Raw genomic sequence first — 18,513 nt, 5'->3', positions numbered from 1 at the left:
GCTCAGCCCAGTCCACTGCCCTGCCCAGCCCAGACCACTGCCCTGCCCAGCCCAGACCACCCCCTGTCTAGCCCGGAGCCCCGCCCCCGTTAAGATGATCCAAATTCCTGGAATCTCCCACTGAAACCATTTTCCCAAACAGGTGACCACACCCGCTGGGTATATCAACTGAAAGAAATGAATTCCAAAATATTCAGTAAACAACTCTGTCTCTCCGAAAATATCTGAAGAATCCTTAAAGCAGTTTAAATCCTTCGTCTATATGAATATTGTGGGTCTACCCCAGCACATGGACTATAGGGGGGCAGCTCAACCCCACCTTCTCAAGGGGCAATTAGGGACAGGGCAATAAATGCTGGGCCCAGCCAGTGACACCAACATCCCAGGAAAGAACTTTTTAGCAAATCCAGCTGGAAGCTCTCTCTCAGTCTCTCGAATTACCCAATAAATCCTGAAAGCTCAAATCTTACTTCTTTCAAAGACCTAAGTCAAACTGACTTTCCATCTGCACTGACACATGCTTTGAAGATTTCCCATCCCTCTCCTGTGGTCAGCATCTCCATCCCATCAGGGAGCAGGGAGACAACATTCCAGTGTATCCCTTGTGTTCAGACCCTTGGCTCACAGGAAGATATTCTTCCGTTTTTAATCTCCGCAGATCAGCCTTATTTGTTATGTGTGTGTTTGACTGGGATTAAAGGGACATTGCTTAATACTGTTAAACAGTTCTGCCTTTTGTTTAAAGCATAAGTTTTATCGATAATAAGTGAGTTATTTTGGAATTTATTAAAGATCCCTGCTAAACTTTTCCGTTATTCTGGAGAATGGTAAGAAAGCGAATCATTTCAGTCCATTTTTGGTGACTGAATTAAAATATTTACACCAATGACACCATCCCATCCAAATTGATAAAACGTCCAATCAAAAACCATCATCCCAACAGCACACCATCACAGTCTGGTGTCTGAGCCAGTCTCAGCGCCCACACTGACCCCCAATTCACTCAGGACAGAGCTCAGTCTGACTGCAACATCACTACAGCCCTCACTTTTCAATTTCAAATCACAGAATCCCTAAAATGGAAACATGCCCTTCGGCCCAACAAGTCCACACCAGACCCATTTCCCTACTCTATTACCCTACATTTAACCCTGACTAATTCACCTAACCGACACATCCCTGAACACTACGGGCAATTTAGCATGGCCAATTCACCTAACCTGCACATCTTTGGACTGTGGGAGGAAACCGGAGCACCCGGAGGAAACCCACGCAGACACAGGGGGAATGTGCACACTCCACACAGTCAGTCGCCTGAGGCTGGAATCGAACCCGGGTCTCTGGCGCTGTGAGGCAGCAGTGCTAACCACTGAATATTCCTAGCCTCTAGCCTCCTTGTGTAGCTACTGGGTTAAATGATGAGTCCAATTGGGTATCTGGTCAATGTTTGTTTTAGATTAAATTCCCTACATTGTGGAAACAGGCCCTTCAGCCCAACACCAACCCTCCAAAGAGTAACCCCCCCAGACCCGTTTCCCTCTGACTAATGAACCCAACACTATGGGCAATTTACCATGGCCAATTCACTTTAGCAGTGCCAAACACTGAATATTCCAAGCCTCTAGCCTCCTTGTGTAGCCACTGTGCTTATATGATGAGTCCAGCTGAGTTTCTGGTCAATGTTAACCTCCAGGACATTGAATATCAAGGGGCAGTGATTAAATTGTCTCTTATTGGAGGTGGTCATGACTTGGCATGTGTGTGGTGTGAGTGCTACTTGCCATTTGTCAGCCCAAGCCTGGATATTGTCCAGATCTTGTTTTATTTGAACATGGACTGCTTCAGTATCTGAGGACTCACGAATGGTGCTGAATGTTGTGCAGTCATCGGTGAACATCCCACTTCTGACCTTATGATGGAGGGAAGGTCAGTGATGAACCAGCTGAAGATGGTTGGGCCTAGGACACTACCCTGAGGAACTCCTGCAGAGATGTCCTGGAGCTAAGATGACTGACCTCCAACAACTACAACCATCTTCCTATGTGCCAGATATCACTACAACCAGCAGAGAGTTTGCTCCCTGAGCCCCATCAATTCCAGTTTTGCCACGGCTCCTTGATGCCACATTTGGTCAAATATGGCATTGATGTCCAGGACTACACTTTCACCTCACCTCTGGAATCCAGCTCTGTTGTCCATGTTAGAATCAAAGCTGTAATGAGGTCAGGAGCTGAGTGGCCCTGACAGAACCCAAACTGGGTGTCACTGAGCAGATTATTACTGAGCAGATGCTGCCTGATAGCATTAGTGATGACACTTTCCATCACTTTACTGATGATCGACAGTAGACTCGTGGGGTGGTAATTGGCCAGGTTAGGTTTGTCCTGCTTTTTGTGTACAGGACAAAGCTAGAAATTTCAGGAATCAAATATATTTTTGAAATAAAAATATGTTCTCCAAGGGCCAGGATGACGTGCTGAGGGACGCATTGAAGCCTGGGCAGCTGCTGCCAAGGTGCAGTGGGGAAAGACCATTGTCTGAGGTCTTCCTGCTGAAGGTAAATGGGGGTCCGTTCAGGTATTGGACCCTCCCAATGCCTCAACTGTGTGTAAATATAGTCTTGTACAAATAAAAAAAATGCTTTGGGTTTGTTTGTTTCTTCATATGCTACTGTACAGAACCAAACCGCTTTAGTAACTATGTATGTATTTAAAGATATTTTTATGAATAAAGTATATTTTCAAAATAAAAGCATTCCACATTGTCGGGTAAATATCAGTGTTGTAACTGCACAGGAACAGCGTGGCTTGGGGGTGACAAGTTCTGGAGCACAAGTCTTCAATACCAATCCCAGAATGTTGCCAGGGCCCTAGCTCTGTCTCTGGTATCCTCATTCATTTTTTGATATCGTATGGATTGAATTCAATTGGCTAAAGACTGTGCTGCTGGAGACTTCGGGATGAAGCTGAGATGGATAATCCATTCAGCAACTCTGACAGAGGATGAGTGTAAATACTTTACTGCTGCATTTTATATTTACGTGCTGGTCTCCCCATCATCAATGACGGAAATATTTGTGGAGATCACATTTCTTGTCAATTGATTAAATGTCCACCACCCTTACTGAGCTCTGATACTGCTGAGGCTACCTGCTAAATTCTCAAGGGTGAGACGCCCCATCCAACCAGGGCTGGAGGTCCAACCGTCAGCCTGTTTATATTACACCCAGTGTGTGGTTCCCATGGGCCATACTCACCTAAAGTCTATCCATTTGGAACAGCAAATCCTTGGATCACAGCCCTGATCCCCTTATAGCCAGGTCTGGTGATACCCACCATATTGTACCTGCCAATTTCAATCTGCACTTCAAGCTCATTTACCTTGTTTTGTATACTGCGTGCATTTAAATACTACAGCCTCAGTCCTGTGTTGATTGCCCCTTTCTCACAGTTGTCCCGTTATCTACTGTGCCTGAGGTTAAATTCCTGATCCTTACCATACTCTCTGTCCTCTTGATTGTTCTGGAAACTTTAATGACCTCTGACGAACTTTCTCTTCTTTAACTTTTTCCATAATTTTCCATGCCCTGCATTTACTAATTTCTAAGTTTGGTTTCAGCCTGATGTTGAATCATCCATAAGGACCTGAGCCCGAAAGACCAGAAAATTTCCATGATCTTTACTGAGTTAACTTACTTTAGCTGGGACAGCATTCAGGATCATACAGTTGATCTGAATCATTTTGGTGGCCCTGAATCTGGGCGAAACCCTTCATCTTTGGTACAGCCCCTGGTTGCTATCTGGTAACTCTTGCTGGAAATGTGTTTGTGCATTAACTGTAGGCAAGCAGTGAATGCAGCTTAGGTTGCGATGTCAAAATGGCTACTATCACTCACTATATGGTTTCACACAGGGATTTGAAGCTGTGAAACGCGTAAGAGGGAGGTGACATGGGTAGAGATTGTGTGGAGGAAAAGCAGCAGGACGAGAGCAGTATGAGATTCCTCTGCCTGCTATTGTGGGGTGGATCTTTGTCCAATGATATGAAAAATGTATTGTGGTTCAACAGTCTGCTTAACATCTCTCCTGATTGACTTCAATGACAATAACAATGGGGGTGAAGTATATAACAGCTTACTAATTCACTATTCCATTGTCCACTGCTTTACTTAGTCAAGACCTATTCTTTAAATAAGTCAGTAACTCAGTTAAAATCTTTAGGAATGCCCAGGTTTACACTCTGATTAAAATATAATTTCACATTGCTGTGTATTAAATATCTAACAGCTTCCTTTTAGAACAAACTGAACCATGTGAACTGAATTGTGAGGACAGGTTTGTGCAAAAGATAGCGCTCTCCTTATTTTCTCCATCTACTTTGAATGTTGACTGAACTCAGTGAGTGAGCGGAAACAGACTTTTTTTTCAATGTGTGAACATTCTCTGTTTATAGAGCAGTCTTCAGTGGAAATAATGCATAATTCATCAAATTGATATCAGTAAAGGTTTCAGGTTAAGTTCACAATTGCATTGAATTTACAGGAGGATTTGGGAGTCCTGTTTTACAGGGGGGTTAGTGTTCCTTCCTCTTGGTCAGAAACTCCAGTTTCAAGTGCCACCTCAGCATCTAATGGCTATGGAGGTCTATCACAATGCAGTCAAACAAGGTGATTATCGATTTGTAAATTCCTCCAGTACGCCTTTGGCAGATGTTAAGAGTGGAAGAGTTTCCTGGTCAGCTAGAACCATGTGGTAGCAGCATTGCAACATCCTCCCCAAGTTAAAGGACTCCATATGCAGATTCTTGCCATCAGCAAGTCTCAAAGAACCACCAACACACTGGAGGATTTCTTCTTTATCTCTTTATTTAATTATTCACAGGACAATAATGTATGCACTGGTATCCAAGGAAATGCAAATGGGATTCCCTCCCTAAGGGCATTGTGGCTCTACCTCCAGCACATGGACTGCAGCAGTTCAAGGAAGGCAGCTCATTACCACCTCCTCAAGGGCACCGAGAGACGGGCAGTAAATGCTAGCCATCCAGCGATGCCCACATCCCATGAAAAATTGTTAAAAATTGTGAATGAATTTGCTAAATAAAGCAGGATTTAGGTTTTCTGCTCAGCACACTTCAGTTCTGCACTGTATTCAGCTTTTAACTTTGTTCTCAGGGATGAGTTTCTTGTACAGATATCATGAGACTGAGACAGATGACACGGGCTGATCAATTCAGCACAGCTTATCTCATCTGAGTCAGTGGACACTTTGGCTACCTTAAGAGAGTCAAGGCCCAGTTAAGGTGGCAGTGAGAATGGCATGGAAAAAATAGGATATGTTTGGAGACAATTTAACCATGTAAGGAGGTGGGTTAAGAACACCAGCCCCAGCCACAATCTTGGTGTTTCTTACATAATTCCATGGTCTTTATCTCTCCTTTCCCATTCCAAAAGGTATTATTGGGATTTTCCCACTGTTCATGACTTAATTTGGAGGTACAGATTTATTATTTCTGGCCATCTCTGTTAATCCCATCGGAATGGCCATTATTTCACCTGACAACCTGTGTGGTGAGCTTTGTGATATTCAGCTGTGGAAGACATCAAAGCTGATCCCAATCCCATTGTATCTCAGTATCTCAGTTTGTACTTTCTAGCTGAGACTCCTGGATTGTGAAAACACTGATTGTCTCCGTCATCCAGGCTGAGATCAGCTAATTCATGAAAGAACAGGGATTGAACCTGGGATCTTTCCAACTTCCTACATTACAACAGTGATTATAACTCAAAATGCATTTGTTGTAAAGTGCATGGGTAACAGGAGGCACCATATAAAGGCATGTATTTCTTTTTTAACAATTGTGTGTCTCAATACTGCCACCAAGTGGTGCATTTGCCCACTCTAAATAAAAGGACCCAGAGGGAGATAGTGTGAGTACTGAGATACTGCCAAACCAACTTATACCATGAAAGGCAACAAAAATAAAATCATCATAGGACCACAATGTTTTCAGCACAGCAAGTCATTCAGCCCATCAGATCCATGTCAACTCTTTATTGGAGCAACCACACTAATGTGCATTTGTCCCACTTTATCCTTCACTGCTTCACATATTGACATACAATTCTCCAAAATAATACATTGTTATTTGTCTGAAACACTGTGTCCAAGAGTTCCAGAACACTCCAAATAAAAATACTCATCATAACATTTCTCTTCACTTCCACACTGACAATTGAATAATTAATGCTTTAATAGGTCTGGGTTTAAAATCACACAACACGAGATTATAGTCCAACAGGTCACAACCACCTGATGAAGGAATGGCACTCTGAAAGCTAGTGCTTCCAAATAAACCTGTTGGACCATAACCTGGTGTGTGATTTTTAACTTTGTACACCCCAGTCCAACACCGGCATCTCCAAATTATTAATAGATCTGGTGTTTGCAGGTTATTGAAGATAACTTTTCTTACACCTACTACTTATAACCACCCTGAAAAAAAGCCAAAGGAATTGTAACCTTTATCCTATCGTTGACAGACCTAATGCTACGTGCAGTCAGAGAATGCATGATAACACCCCAACCCTGGAGCTCTGAGTAACACCCCGGTGTCACAGCAGCCTCTGAAATAAACATCCAATCCATTCACAAGATCCTGCCTTTGCCCCTTTTATCAAAGCGAACCTAGTTAATGTGCTGCTGTTCCCTTCCATAGGCTGAATCTTCGCGAGCTGGGCCCCTGGGCATCTCACATGCGCTGGATCATATGGATAATGGCCTGTGTAGGGACCGTCTATGTGTTTCTGTTTCATGAACGGTGAGTACCTAGACTGAAACTGAAACAGAAATAAAGGACATACTGAGGAAGAGCTGGTATGTACTTATAACTGCACTAAAGTTATTACCTATTTGGTTAAAACTAAACCATGGAATGCTGGATATTGATCCTAACTCCAGTCTTAGCTCATTTATCCCTTTAATCCACTATTCCTTAACCCAAGTCTGTCCCGCAGGAAGAGGCAGTAGGTAACAGAATAAACTGACATGTCTGACAGTCATGTCAGTTTAGCACTTAACAGAGCCTAGAACACCTTCTCACCCAGTAAATAGTACAGGTTCCACTTGGTGGGGGAGAGTCAAGTGTGCAGTATTTAAAGGAGTTAAGATTTTAAAATAATTATTCTGTTAATGTTTCAGAATTCTGTTTTATGTTACAGTCAAGCCATGTGTTAATACTATACCAATATCTGAACCACTGTTTGGAAATGTCAGGTAGGACATAAAGACAAAATGTGGATCAGGAAACATTGTAAGTGCAAACAGCTCCTCTCCTCCCTTACCAGAATGACATACACTGATGTCAATAAACACTGGCTGATGGAGTTGCCTGGAGCAAAAAGAACATGAGCTGAATTTTAATAGAACCGGATGTGAATTCTGGCACTGGGTGAGTTACAGAACATTGGGACAGAAGGAGGCCATTCAGCTCCTTGATTCAATTCTACCATTCAATCAGATCATGGCTGATTCATTCCATTTACCCTCTTTAGTTCCAATCCATCAACACACTTGCCAAACACAAATCTATTAATCACAGTTTTCAAAATTTTCGATAACTGTCCCTCCTGCCCTAAAACCTTTTGAAGAGGTGAGTTTCAGTTTTCCATTAACTTAATCCCTGAAGAATACACTTCCTAATTCTATGTTTCTGTCCCCTTTGTGTTGAACTCCCCACAAGAGAAAATAATTCCTCTTCATCGCGTCTAGCAGTTCTTTCAAGCATCTTCAACACATCGATTAGATCACCACAATTTACAGTACTCAAGGGAATACAAGCTTCATCTATGAATTGAATTATGCAACATGCCATCATTGTAAATCCAGCATGCCATTATCCTGGTAAATTCTGTGCCATTCCTTCTCTAGTGCTGATATAACCTTCCTAGAGTTCAGTGTCCAAAATTGGATGCAGTTTTTCAGCTCAAGTTTAATCAGATCCTTTACATGACTGTCACTAAGTCACTATGATTAAGGTTCACATTGTGAAGGGTTGGACTAGGGTTTGGAAAAGGCAGACTGTCAGTTCTCAGTCATCAACAGTGAAGCATCTGTACAGGAGAAGGTAGTTGTTACAACCATTTCAGCATATACAGTACAAAATGGCCAGGTCTTTAAAAATTTTATTGCAGTCTAACAGAATATTGAGTTTGTTGCTATAGCAGTGTCATTGCTGGGGATTGGGAATACATTTTTACATCTGCCATCCAGTATTAAAATGCAAGTTCTCCCAAGTCACATGGTGTAGGCAGCAGTGCAAATCTCTTCATTTTGTGTTGTCTCTGTTTCAACAAGCATGATGCTATTCCCTGTACCCAACAGGGATAAGGGGCAACTTTTTTACGCAGAGGATGGTGCATGTATAGAATGAGCTGCCAGAGGAAGTGGTGGCGGCTGGTACAATTGCAACATTTAAGAGGCATTTGGATGGGTATATGCATAGGAAGGGTTTGGAGGGATATGGGCCAGGTGCTGGCAGGTGGGACTAGATTGGGTTGGGATATCTGGTCAGCATGGACGGGTTGGACCGAAGGGTCTGTTTCTGTGCTGTACGTCTCTATGACTCTATGTGGTGCTGTGTGCAGGATGCTAGCAGTGAATCTCTGGCCAATGCAACCTAGATTGAACATAGAACATAGAACATAGAAGAATACAGCGCAGTACAGGCCGCTGTACGTCTCTATGACTCTATGTGGTGCTGTGTGCAGGATGCTAGCAGTGAATCTCTGGCCAATGCAACCTAGATTGAGTCCAGGTTCTAGTGGTAAAACCACATTGTCATTCCCACTCCAACCCTGCTCCATCCAGTCTCTCTTTTATTGTTATACATTTGTGAAGGAAAGAAATGTTTGGAACTGACAGTTTACTTTGTTCATATCATCCATTGTGCTGATGGGATATGTGAAGTTAGTGAGCAGACTGTACAAATGGGTTTCCTCACTGTCCCATCCAATGAAATAATGATGATCTGACTGAGCTGCTGCAATCTGGCATCTACTTATATCAACACTAGTCATGCTCAGGAACCAAAGTCAGTCCCAGGAAAAATAAAATGCAACCAAACATATCAGCAAAGTGCACATTCCATGAGAGAAAGTCTTGCAATTCCCTTAAACTGTGAGACATTTAAGATTTTACTGAGACTAAATCCTTTTCAGTGCTAATTAATCACCATCCATGTCTTAAGGATACTTGAAGATTTTATGGAAACCATTCCCCATTTATTCCTACAACTTATTTTGTTTTGTGATAAAGCCACTTTAGTGGTGTATTTTCAGGGTTAACGTACCATAGATGCAACCAGCCTGAATTTAACATACCTCAATATAAAATACTCTGAAGCCTCTTTCTGCATCATTTAAATGTGAATTTCACTATCAACTTTCTCATTCACAGTAAAATACGAACTCTAATCAATAAACCCATTCCTTAGTGTTCTTTACTCTAACCTTTCCAATCATGTCTCAGCCTCGCACTTTCTTGCAGACTCTGAATGGATGCCTTCCATTGTTTGAATTTTATGTTATTTTAATAATGGATTTTATAATTTTCATTACATACCTCTGAAAGAATATTACACAGGAACAACAGTAGGCCATTCAGCCTCTTGAGCCTCTTGAGCATGGTTGTCTCCAAAGTAGAGAATGGAAAATTCTAACTTTATTGCTGGAACAGCACAGCAGGTCAGGCAGCATCCAGGGAACAGGAGATTCGACGTTTCGGGCACAGGCCCTTCTTCAGGAATGAGCAGAGAGTGTTAGATCTTTGTAGAGAGAGGCAGAGAGCTTCTTCAAGGAAGGCATCCTTGTAAGAGGATTCGCAGTAGGTTGAAATCTTCGAGGAGAAAGTGAGATCTGCAGATGCTGGAGATCAAAGTTGAAACTTTATTGCTGGAACAGCACAGCAGGTCAGGCAGCATCCAGGGAACAGGAGATTCGACGTTTCGGGCACAGGCCAAAGAATCCTGAAGAAGGGCCTGTGCCCGAAACGTCGAATCTCCTGTTCCCTGGATGCTGCCTGACCTGCTGTGCTGTTCCAGCAATAAAGTTTCAACTTTGATCTCCAGCATCTGCAGACCTCACTTTCTCCTCAATGGAAAATTCTATTCCAGTTGCATTGATCCCTTTTTAATTTGACCTTTTCTGCTGCTGATCTTCAAGTAGGTCTTAGTTGTCACAAAGTTCCAGGTGGAGTGGCCAATATAAATTAGAACTTATCACAGATCCAGCTTTCTGCCACTATGCAAGGCTAGATCAAGTTAAAGTAATACAGATAATGAATAGGTACTCTCTGTCATAGGATCTCAAAGTCACAGAGCTCTTGTTGTGCTGAAGAAGGTTACTCAGCCCATTCAGTTATGCTGGCTCTCTGCGGAGCCATCCAATCAGTTCCATTCCCTGCTCTATCCCATATTCCTGCAAGTTTATTTACCTTTTGCTCCTCCAATTTCCTTTCAAAATTATTCGTCATTTCTTGTTTCCACCACCCTACATTTGATTGATATTAAATCCTGGTTACACAGTAATTAATGACCAGTTATGATATGAAGAGATAGACATAAAAGTTTGATCTTTTAAAACTGGGGACATTATTGTAATCTTAAAAGTTGCCCTTAAGTGGGATTGTTGAACCTTTCTTAACCATGGATCAATGCTGCAGTGAGTGTTAATGGCTGACCTGAGGGAGAATTCTATCCTGTTAGATCCAACAGAGCGACATGGTGTTAAATGAGTAAACTTGAAAACCCATCTAACACCTGGGAGCTAGTTCTTTCAGTGAGGTGGCCCTTATATTCTGGTTGGTTCTGATATTAATACCAGTTCATGCTGGTTGATTAAAAGAAAGAGCAAGGGTGATGCAAGTTACTAGAGCCAATGTGAGAGATAGCTGCACATTCACAGATAAATGTCCAGCCTTTTACACCCACAGCAATGAGACACATATGGTCTGGGGACACAAGACAGTTTTGTTTACGAACACAGTGATTAAAATACTTTAAGTCGAAAGAGATGTGTTAAAATCTCACCCAGTTCAGAAAGCTGAACAGATCTTAATCAGATCTTAAACATAAGGCTGTGTTTTACAATTTAGCAACTTTTCCCAAATTGCCTAAATAATATTCTCAATTCTGGACTACTAGTGAGAGTCTAAAACATTCAGATAAACCACTATTCTCATATATTAATAAATGGTTCTGATGTGAAACTACTTCTAAATGGCAGAGAGTGTTCTGATTGCTAACCATCTTCCACTAGATTGCTTGTGATAATTAAAGAACAGCCCAAGAGACAGACAGTGAAAGATGGAACATTGGAGCCTAATATTTCTACACTTGCAAGTTTGTACGCAGTCACATATTACATTGTCAACTAACAACCCTCTTTCAGCCTGTCCCAATGTTCCTAACTGAGCAAATCCATCTTGTCTTGCCAGATAGTTCTGCTTTCACAAAACTAACAGAAGACACATGACACTAGATTATAGTCCAGTGCTCCTGACAAGGGGGCTGCACTCTGAAAGCTTGTGTGATATTAAATGAACCTGTTGGACTATAACCTGGTTTTGTGTGACTTCTGAATTTGTTCAACCCAGTCCAACACCAGAGACTCCACATCTTCACAAAATCGAATTCTGGTCATAAACTGAGGACAAATGAGCCCACATTTGTACCTGCCATTGGAATTTAATTAAACATCCAAACAATAGAAATTACATTGTGTCCTTACATTAAAAAAACTATATAAAAACCAACTGAAATTTTAACAAAGTTAAAGGCTTCCACACTCTGTAAAAAACCATTACATTGTCAACTTTCCTCCAAAATCCCTATTTCTATTTAAAACAATCTGACAGTAGATGGCTTGAATCTACTTGTTTAAATTTAGAGATTTCCTTTTTCCCAAGTTCAGTTCTTGTTTTATTCCTGGAATCTTCATTATCCCATATTGAAAAATTATTTAGAATATATATAAAGGGGCATATTACCTTCAATATGGTCCATATACAAAAAGCCATTCTCAGTTATGAACAAATAGTATGCTATTTATGAACCCATGTTGCAGCAACCAGAGTGCTTTTAACAGTCCTTTTTGTTTTCTTAACTTCTCAAGCTAAAAGATATTTTCCTTTCTCATCCTTAAGGTAAAGCTGCCATGGAATACACTTAGGGGAGGTTGACATGTCATTAACATGTCTGGATTGAACTGTCCTCCTGGTTTAAGTTTTGAGTCTTTAGGTTCTAACCTGCACTTCAGAGAGATGGGCTATCTTCGAGTCTTACTGTCTCTTCTGGTTGTACATTAGCCTAATTGTTCCTCCCATGTCTTTGATTGACTGATGTCTGATGCTGTAAAGGCTTTGCAGCTCTTTGATTTACAATACCCACGTTGATCTATGTTGGATATCTTTCAAATGCACATTCTTTCATCCTTTCTTCACTATCTCAGCATGTGACTACTGATGTCACTATTATCATAACCATTCCCACTATGCCACTGTGTCCATCATGTTTCTCTCAATTTTCATATTAACATCATTTAACTATTTCTTTAGATTGTTTACATTTGCCCAACTTTTCCTCCTCTCAAGTCTGAACTTCGTTGGCTGAATCTGTGGTAGTTTTGCCACCCTGACCTTGACCTCATCACCATTGACTGAAAATGATGGGCTTTAACCATTTCTGTAAGACAATCATTCAGTGCGGTATTTGATGTCGTGATTTTCACATCACCCCAAATCTCTGTGGTCATTATACTCACTCATTCCCATTGCCTTGAGTAACCTTAATATTTCTGTATTCCTTCCGTATGTTCCAACTAGAGTTTGAACAAGTTAAGAACATGGGTGCTGTGTCTGTTTGAGCACTGCACCTTCTGATTTACTACCTCTGGCCCAACCCTTGCAGCCTGGTACCAAAGCTGACAAGATAATTAGTCCATGTCTGGAATTATACCAGTTCATTCAGTTCTGTTCTGGTCATTCTCAATTGTTCTTGCTCTCTTGTGGTCTTGAGGTGTGGCATTTGGTTGACGTCTTTCTTTAGCAAAAAAATTGTATTTTTAGCCTTCTGCCAATGAATACCTCTGTCAGTGAAAATAAAGCTGAATCACAATCACTAATCTTAGTCTTTAATATCTTCACAGTTTTCACTGCCCTCTCAGCTTTCCCAGCTGGCCTTTGGATGAAGAGGAGAACTCATAACATAATTAAATACAGATTCTGTTGTGAATCTTTTAAAGTCTTCATCCACAGATTATGGACCAATGTCTGAAACATTCTTATTTGGAAATCCATTTGTGAAAATGATTTTCTTCAGTCATTTAATCATTGTCTCAGTTGTTGTAATGGGAGATCTGCTAATGTCTAGTCACTTTGCAAAGCGATCTACCATAATCAAATATGCTTTCCCTTGGAAGTCAAAGAGGTCTAGTCGCAACCTTTGTTTTGGTTTGTTTGAGAAACTACAAGATAATAGGTGTTTCAATGGATTTTGTGAAGAATTTCTTCCCTCATAGTATTCGAAATTAATATTAAAAGATCGTTTAATATGGTCAACTGGCTTCCTTTGTTCATGATGCTTCTGTAAGGACTGATCATTTGGACAGTATTTTGGCCAAGGTCCTGAGCAGAATTTTCTGATCTGGGTGTGTTATACCTTTGCCTTTATACATTTCTTGTAACTTCTCAGAAGCTGGTAAAGAATTTGTTATGACTGAGAAAATGCTTTTACTCGCAAAATAAAAACTAAACTTTCAGCTTCAGTTTGATCCACTGTAGCTTCAGACAACATACCAGCTGTGGTCTGATTTTTTTTTTGCAATACAAAGATTGTTGCATGAACTTTAGGATGCGCAATGACATTTTAACTATCTCTCTGGAATTCGGTTGTTTAACTGAAGATTTGTAGCCTGTCTCAATCTGAAAATTCCAGAAGGTGGTCTGAGAATTGTTCGCATCTCCACATTACTGGCAATGTCTCTTTCTCTGTGGTTGCATAATGTTGCTGTCATTCACTTAACTTTCCGAAAGTTTAGGAAACTGGCTTTCATCTAACCAACATCCTGGACCTGAATAAATACTGCTCTTAGCCTGTTGAGGATATATCTGCTGCCACCACTGTCGACTACTTGAGAATATAATGTACCAGAAAGCCTGGAGAGAGTGATCATTTTTTTTATCGATTGAACTGCTCTGGTTTGCTCATTCTCCAAAATTGCTGCTAACCTTTTCTCAAGAGATTGTGTGGTCGTAGCCAAATTTGGAATGAATTTCCCTACCCGGCTGAGTAATCCCAGAAATCTCTGGTCATCATTGACACTCTTGTTGTGGAAAAATCAGTGCTGACGTTTGTTTGTTGAGGATCTATCTTTATCTCTCTCCGTTGGATCGTATGCCCCAAGAATTTCTGATTCTTCTCCTTGCAAATACACATTTCTTGTTCAATAGAAAATCCATATTTGGTCGTGCTCTCAGACCCTCACAAAATCTGTGCTCATGTTTTTGGTTTGTAGTTCTAAGTATATCATCCCAATGACACATGACTCCTTTTTCTTCCTTTTAAAGTGTGTGACAATGTGTGCTGAAATGTCTGTAGATCTAATGATATTTCAGAAGGAAAATCTTGCTATCTTGCTATAGAACTTCATCTTTTCTTTCCAGAGGATCTTGTTGTACCCTATTCTGTTCAATAAAGAGCCTCTTTGAATCTTTAAGACATAGAAAGTCTTGTTAAAGTCTTTCCCCTTATGGCTAAGCATAGTTCTTACCTGACCTGAAGCTCAGTGTTCCCTTACCTAGCAATTTAATTCTTTGTGCTGGATATCTTTGACTGCATTGCAAATGCTCCGCTAGGATTCTAACACATGCTGCTGTTCCTTGAACCCTTTGAAACTGAACAAAATCTCATTGCCTTTCATGATGCCACGTAAGAAAGTGTATTTTCTGTCTTTCCTTTATCATAGAATCGCTGCATTGAGGAAGCAGTCCATTCAGCCACATTGTGTCCTCACAGAGCCTCCGAAGAGCACCCCACCCAGACCCATCCCATCCCTGTCATCCTGCATTTTCCATGGCTAATCCGCCCAGCCTGCATATCCCTGGACTCATGGGGAATTTAGCATGGCCAATCCACCTAACCTGCACATAGAGTCATGTACAGCACTGAAGCAGACCCTGCGATCCAACTCGTCCATGCTGGCCAGACAGCCTAAATTAATATAGTCCTATTTGCCATATCCCTCTAACCCTTCCTGTTCATATACCAATCCAGATGCTTTTTAAATTTTGGAATTATACCAACTTCCACCACTTCCTATGGCAGCTCATTCCATACACGTACCACCCTGTGCATGAAAAGGTTGCTCCTTAGGTCCCTTTTATATCTTTCCCCTCTCACCCTAATCCTATGCCCTCTAGTTTTGACTCCCCCTACCCCAGGGAAAAGGCCTTGACTATTTACCCTATCCATACCCCTTATGATTTTATAAACCTCTATAAGGTCACCCCTCAGGCTCCAATGCTCCAGGGACAACAGTTGCTCCTTATGCCCCTCTCACCTTAAATCTATGCCCTCTAGTTTTGGATGCCCCTATTTTGGGGAAAAGACCTTGGCTGATCACCCTATCTATGTCCCCCATGATTTTATAAACCCCTCAACGGCCAATATTCCAGGAAAAACAATCCCAGTTGATTCAGCCTCTCCCAGTAGCACAAACCTTCCAAACCCTCCAACATTCTTGTAAACCTTTTCTGAAACCTTTCAACATTCTTCCTATAGGAGAGAGACCAGAATTGGACACAATATTCCAAAAGTGGCCTGATCAACATCGTGAACAGCTGCAACATGACCTCCCAACACCTATACTCAAAGCTCTGACCAATAAAAGAAAGCACACCAAATGCCTTCTTCACTATCCTATCTACCTGTGACTCTACTTTCAAGGAATTCTGAAACTGCACTGCAAAGTCTATTTGTTCAGCAACACTCCCCAGGACCTTACCATTAAGCGTATAAGTCCTGCTAAGATTTGTCTTTCCAAAATGCATCACCTCACATTTATCTAAATTAAGTTCCATCTGCCACTCTTCAGCCCATTGGCCCATCTGATCAAGGTCCCATTGTACTCTGAGGTAACCTTTGCTGTGCACTACACCTCCAATTTTGGAGTCACTTGCAAACTTACCAACTATACCCCCTATGTTCACATTCAAATCATTTATATAAATGATGAAAAGTAGTGGACCCAGCACCAATCCTTGTGGCACACCCCTCGTCACAGGCTTTCAGTCTGAAAAACAACCCTTCACCACCACCCTCTTTCTTCTACCCTTGAGCCAGTTCTATATCAAAATGGCTAGTTCTTCCTGTATTCCATGAGATCTAACCTTGTTAACCAGTCCACGATGAGGAACCTTGTGGAATGCCTTACTGAAGTCCATATAGATCATGTCCACCATTCTGCCTTTATCAATCCCCTTTGTTACATCTTCAAAAAATTCAATCAAGTTTGTGAGACATGATTTCCCATGCACAAAGCCATGTTCACTAACCCTAATTAGACTTTGTCTTTCCAAATACATGTACATCCTGACCCTCAGGATTCCCTCCAACAATTTGCCCACCACCAATGTCAGGCTTATCAGATCCCTGGCTTTTCCTTACCAACTTTCTTAAATAATGGCACCATGTTAGCCAACTGCCAGTCTTCTGGCACCTCACCTGTAATTATTAATGATCCAAATAACTCAACAAGGGGCCTAGCAATCACTTCCCTAGCTTCACACAGATTTTTAGGGTACACCTGATCAAGTCCTGGGGATCTTCCACTTTCTTGCATTTTAAGACATCGAGCACCTCCTACTTTGTAATATGAACATTTTTCAATATGTCACATCTCTGGACTGTGGGAGTAAACCAGAGCATCTAGAAGAAACCCACGTCGACATGGGGAGAATGTGCAAACTTCACACAGTTATTTGAGACTGGAATCCAACCTAGGTCCCTGGGGCTGTGAGACTGAAGTGCTAACCACTGAGCACCGTGTTGCCTTATTTTATGGAATTTATTTCTTTCAGGAACTTCCTGCTGTCAGAAATGCTCTGCTATGCAGGGATTTTCTCCTGCTTCTTTGCCTATTGCTGCATTTTAAATTTGCAAACCAGCTTGAAATGTCCAAACTTCCTGCATTTGGAAACAAGTTTGCTCCCTCTGCTGGGCATTCCGAGCACCTGCGGTGATGCTTACCCAACAAGTCTGCTTCATCTGAATACTCTTGTGTGCCTGATTAAATAGCTGTCACTTCGCCGCAGGGTTCTGCTTCCGGCCGAAGAATTTATTGACGATGGCTGGAAATTCTGCAATGGTGTCTTCTAACCCTGTCTCATGAGAGTGCCATCAGTGAGAGGCCGAACGAAAGTACTAACCTGATATTTCTCCTCTTTGGCAGGCAAACCCAACACTGTTCGGTGTCCTTAGAATTGTTGCTTCCAAATCTCAAAACAGCAGCCTCTCTTTTGCCCTTCTGATTTAAATAAAGTCTATCACCACCTGCTCTGACCCAGATGGGTCTTCTAATTTTCTTCTGTTTTATCTCCCTCCTAAATTTGTGAATGAATTGGAGCCTCTATTGCTGCCACCTTTTGATCTATCCTCACAATTTGAGCTGACATGAGGTTTGACGCCCTGGGTTTTATTTTGCACTAAGAGGTTCCAAAGTTCTGTTTAATCTTTTCTGAAGAAGGGTCACCGTACCTGAAATGTTAACTCTGCTTTCTCTCCACAGATGCTGCCAGACCTGCTGGGTTTTTCCAGCAATTTCTGTTCTTGTTTCTTAAAAGAGGTTACTATCTTGGGTCTTTACTGTACCATCTGGTTGTATGTCATAGGGTCAGAGAGATGTACAGTTTGGAAATAGACCCTTCGGTCCAACCCGTCCATGCTGACCAGATATCCCAATCCAATCTAGTCCCACCGGCCAGCACTTGGCCCATATCCCTCCAAACCCTTCCTATTCATATACCCATCCAGATACCTTTTAAATGTTGCAATTGTACCAGCCTCTACCACTTCCTCTGGCAGCCCATTTCACACACGCACCACACTCTGCGAGAAAAAGTTGCCCCTTAGGTCTCTTTTATATCTTTCATGTGACCTTAGTGGTTTCTCCCTTGTCTATGAGTCACTCTGATGCCACCATTACCACATGCCAAACATCATCATCACATTATCATACTCAATCTTGTATCACAGCTTCATGTTCTCTGGAGTTGAGAAGAAGGGGAGGGGATTTAATTGATCTAATAAGATGCTAAAGGGGATTGACAAAGTCGATGCAGAAATGAAGTTCCCTCATGTGGGGCAATCTGGGACGAGAGGTGATAGTTTTAGGATTAAGAGTTAGCAGATTTAAACAGAGATGAGGAGAAATTGCTTCTCTCAAAGGGTCATGAATCTTTG

The 18,513-nt window shown here is 41.6% G+C and overlaps 1 protein-coding gene across 3 annotated transcripts in view; it reads left to right on the top strand.

The window, feature by feature from the left end:
* mmd2a (monocyte to macrophage differentiation-associated 2a) overlaps positions 1 to 18,513 on the top strand; it is a 118,830-nt gene that overhangs the window by 82,029 nt on the left and 18,288 nt on the right. For all 3 annotated transcript variants that reach the window (XM_043711915.1, XM_043711914.1, XM_043711916.1), the window contains exon 6: positions 6,718 to 6,819. In XM_043711915.1, the coding sequence (XP_043567850.1) occupies positions 6,718 to 6,819 (102 nt within the window). The remainder of the gene's footprint in view (positions 1 to 6,717; positions 6,820 to 18,513) is intronic.

This window comes from Chiloscyllium plagiosum, chromosome 21, assembly GCF_004010195.1.
Source record: "Chiloscyllium plagiosum isolate BGI_BamShark_2017 chromosome 21, ASM401019v2, whole genome shotgun sequence".
NCBI lineage: Eukaryota > Metazoa > Chordata > Chondrichthyes > Orectolobiformes > Hemiscylliidae > Chiloscyllium > Chiloscyllium plagiosum.
The sequence above is the reverse complement of the archived record's forward strand: the minus strand, read 5'-3'. Positions and strand labels throughout refer to the sequence as shown.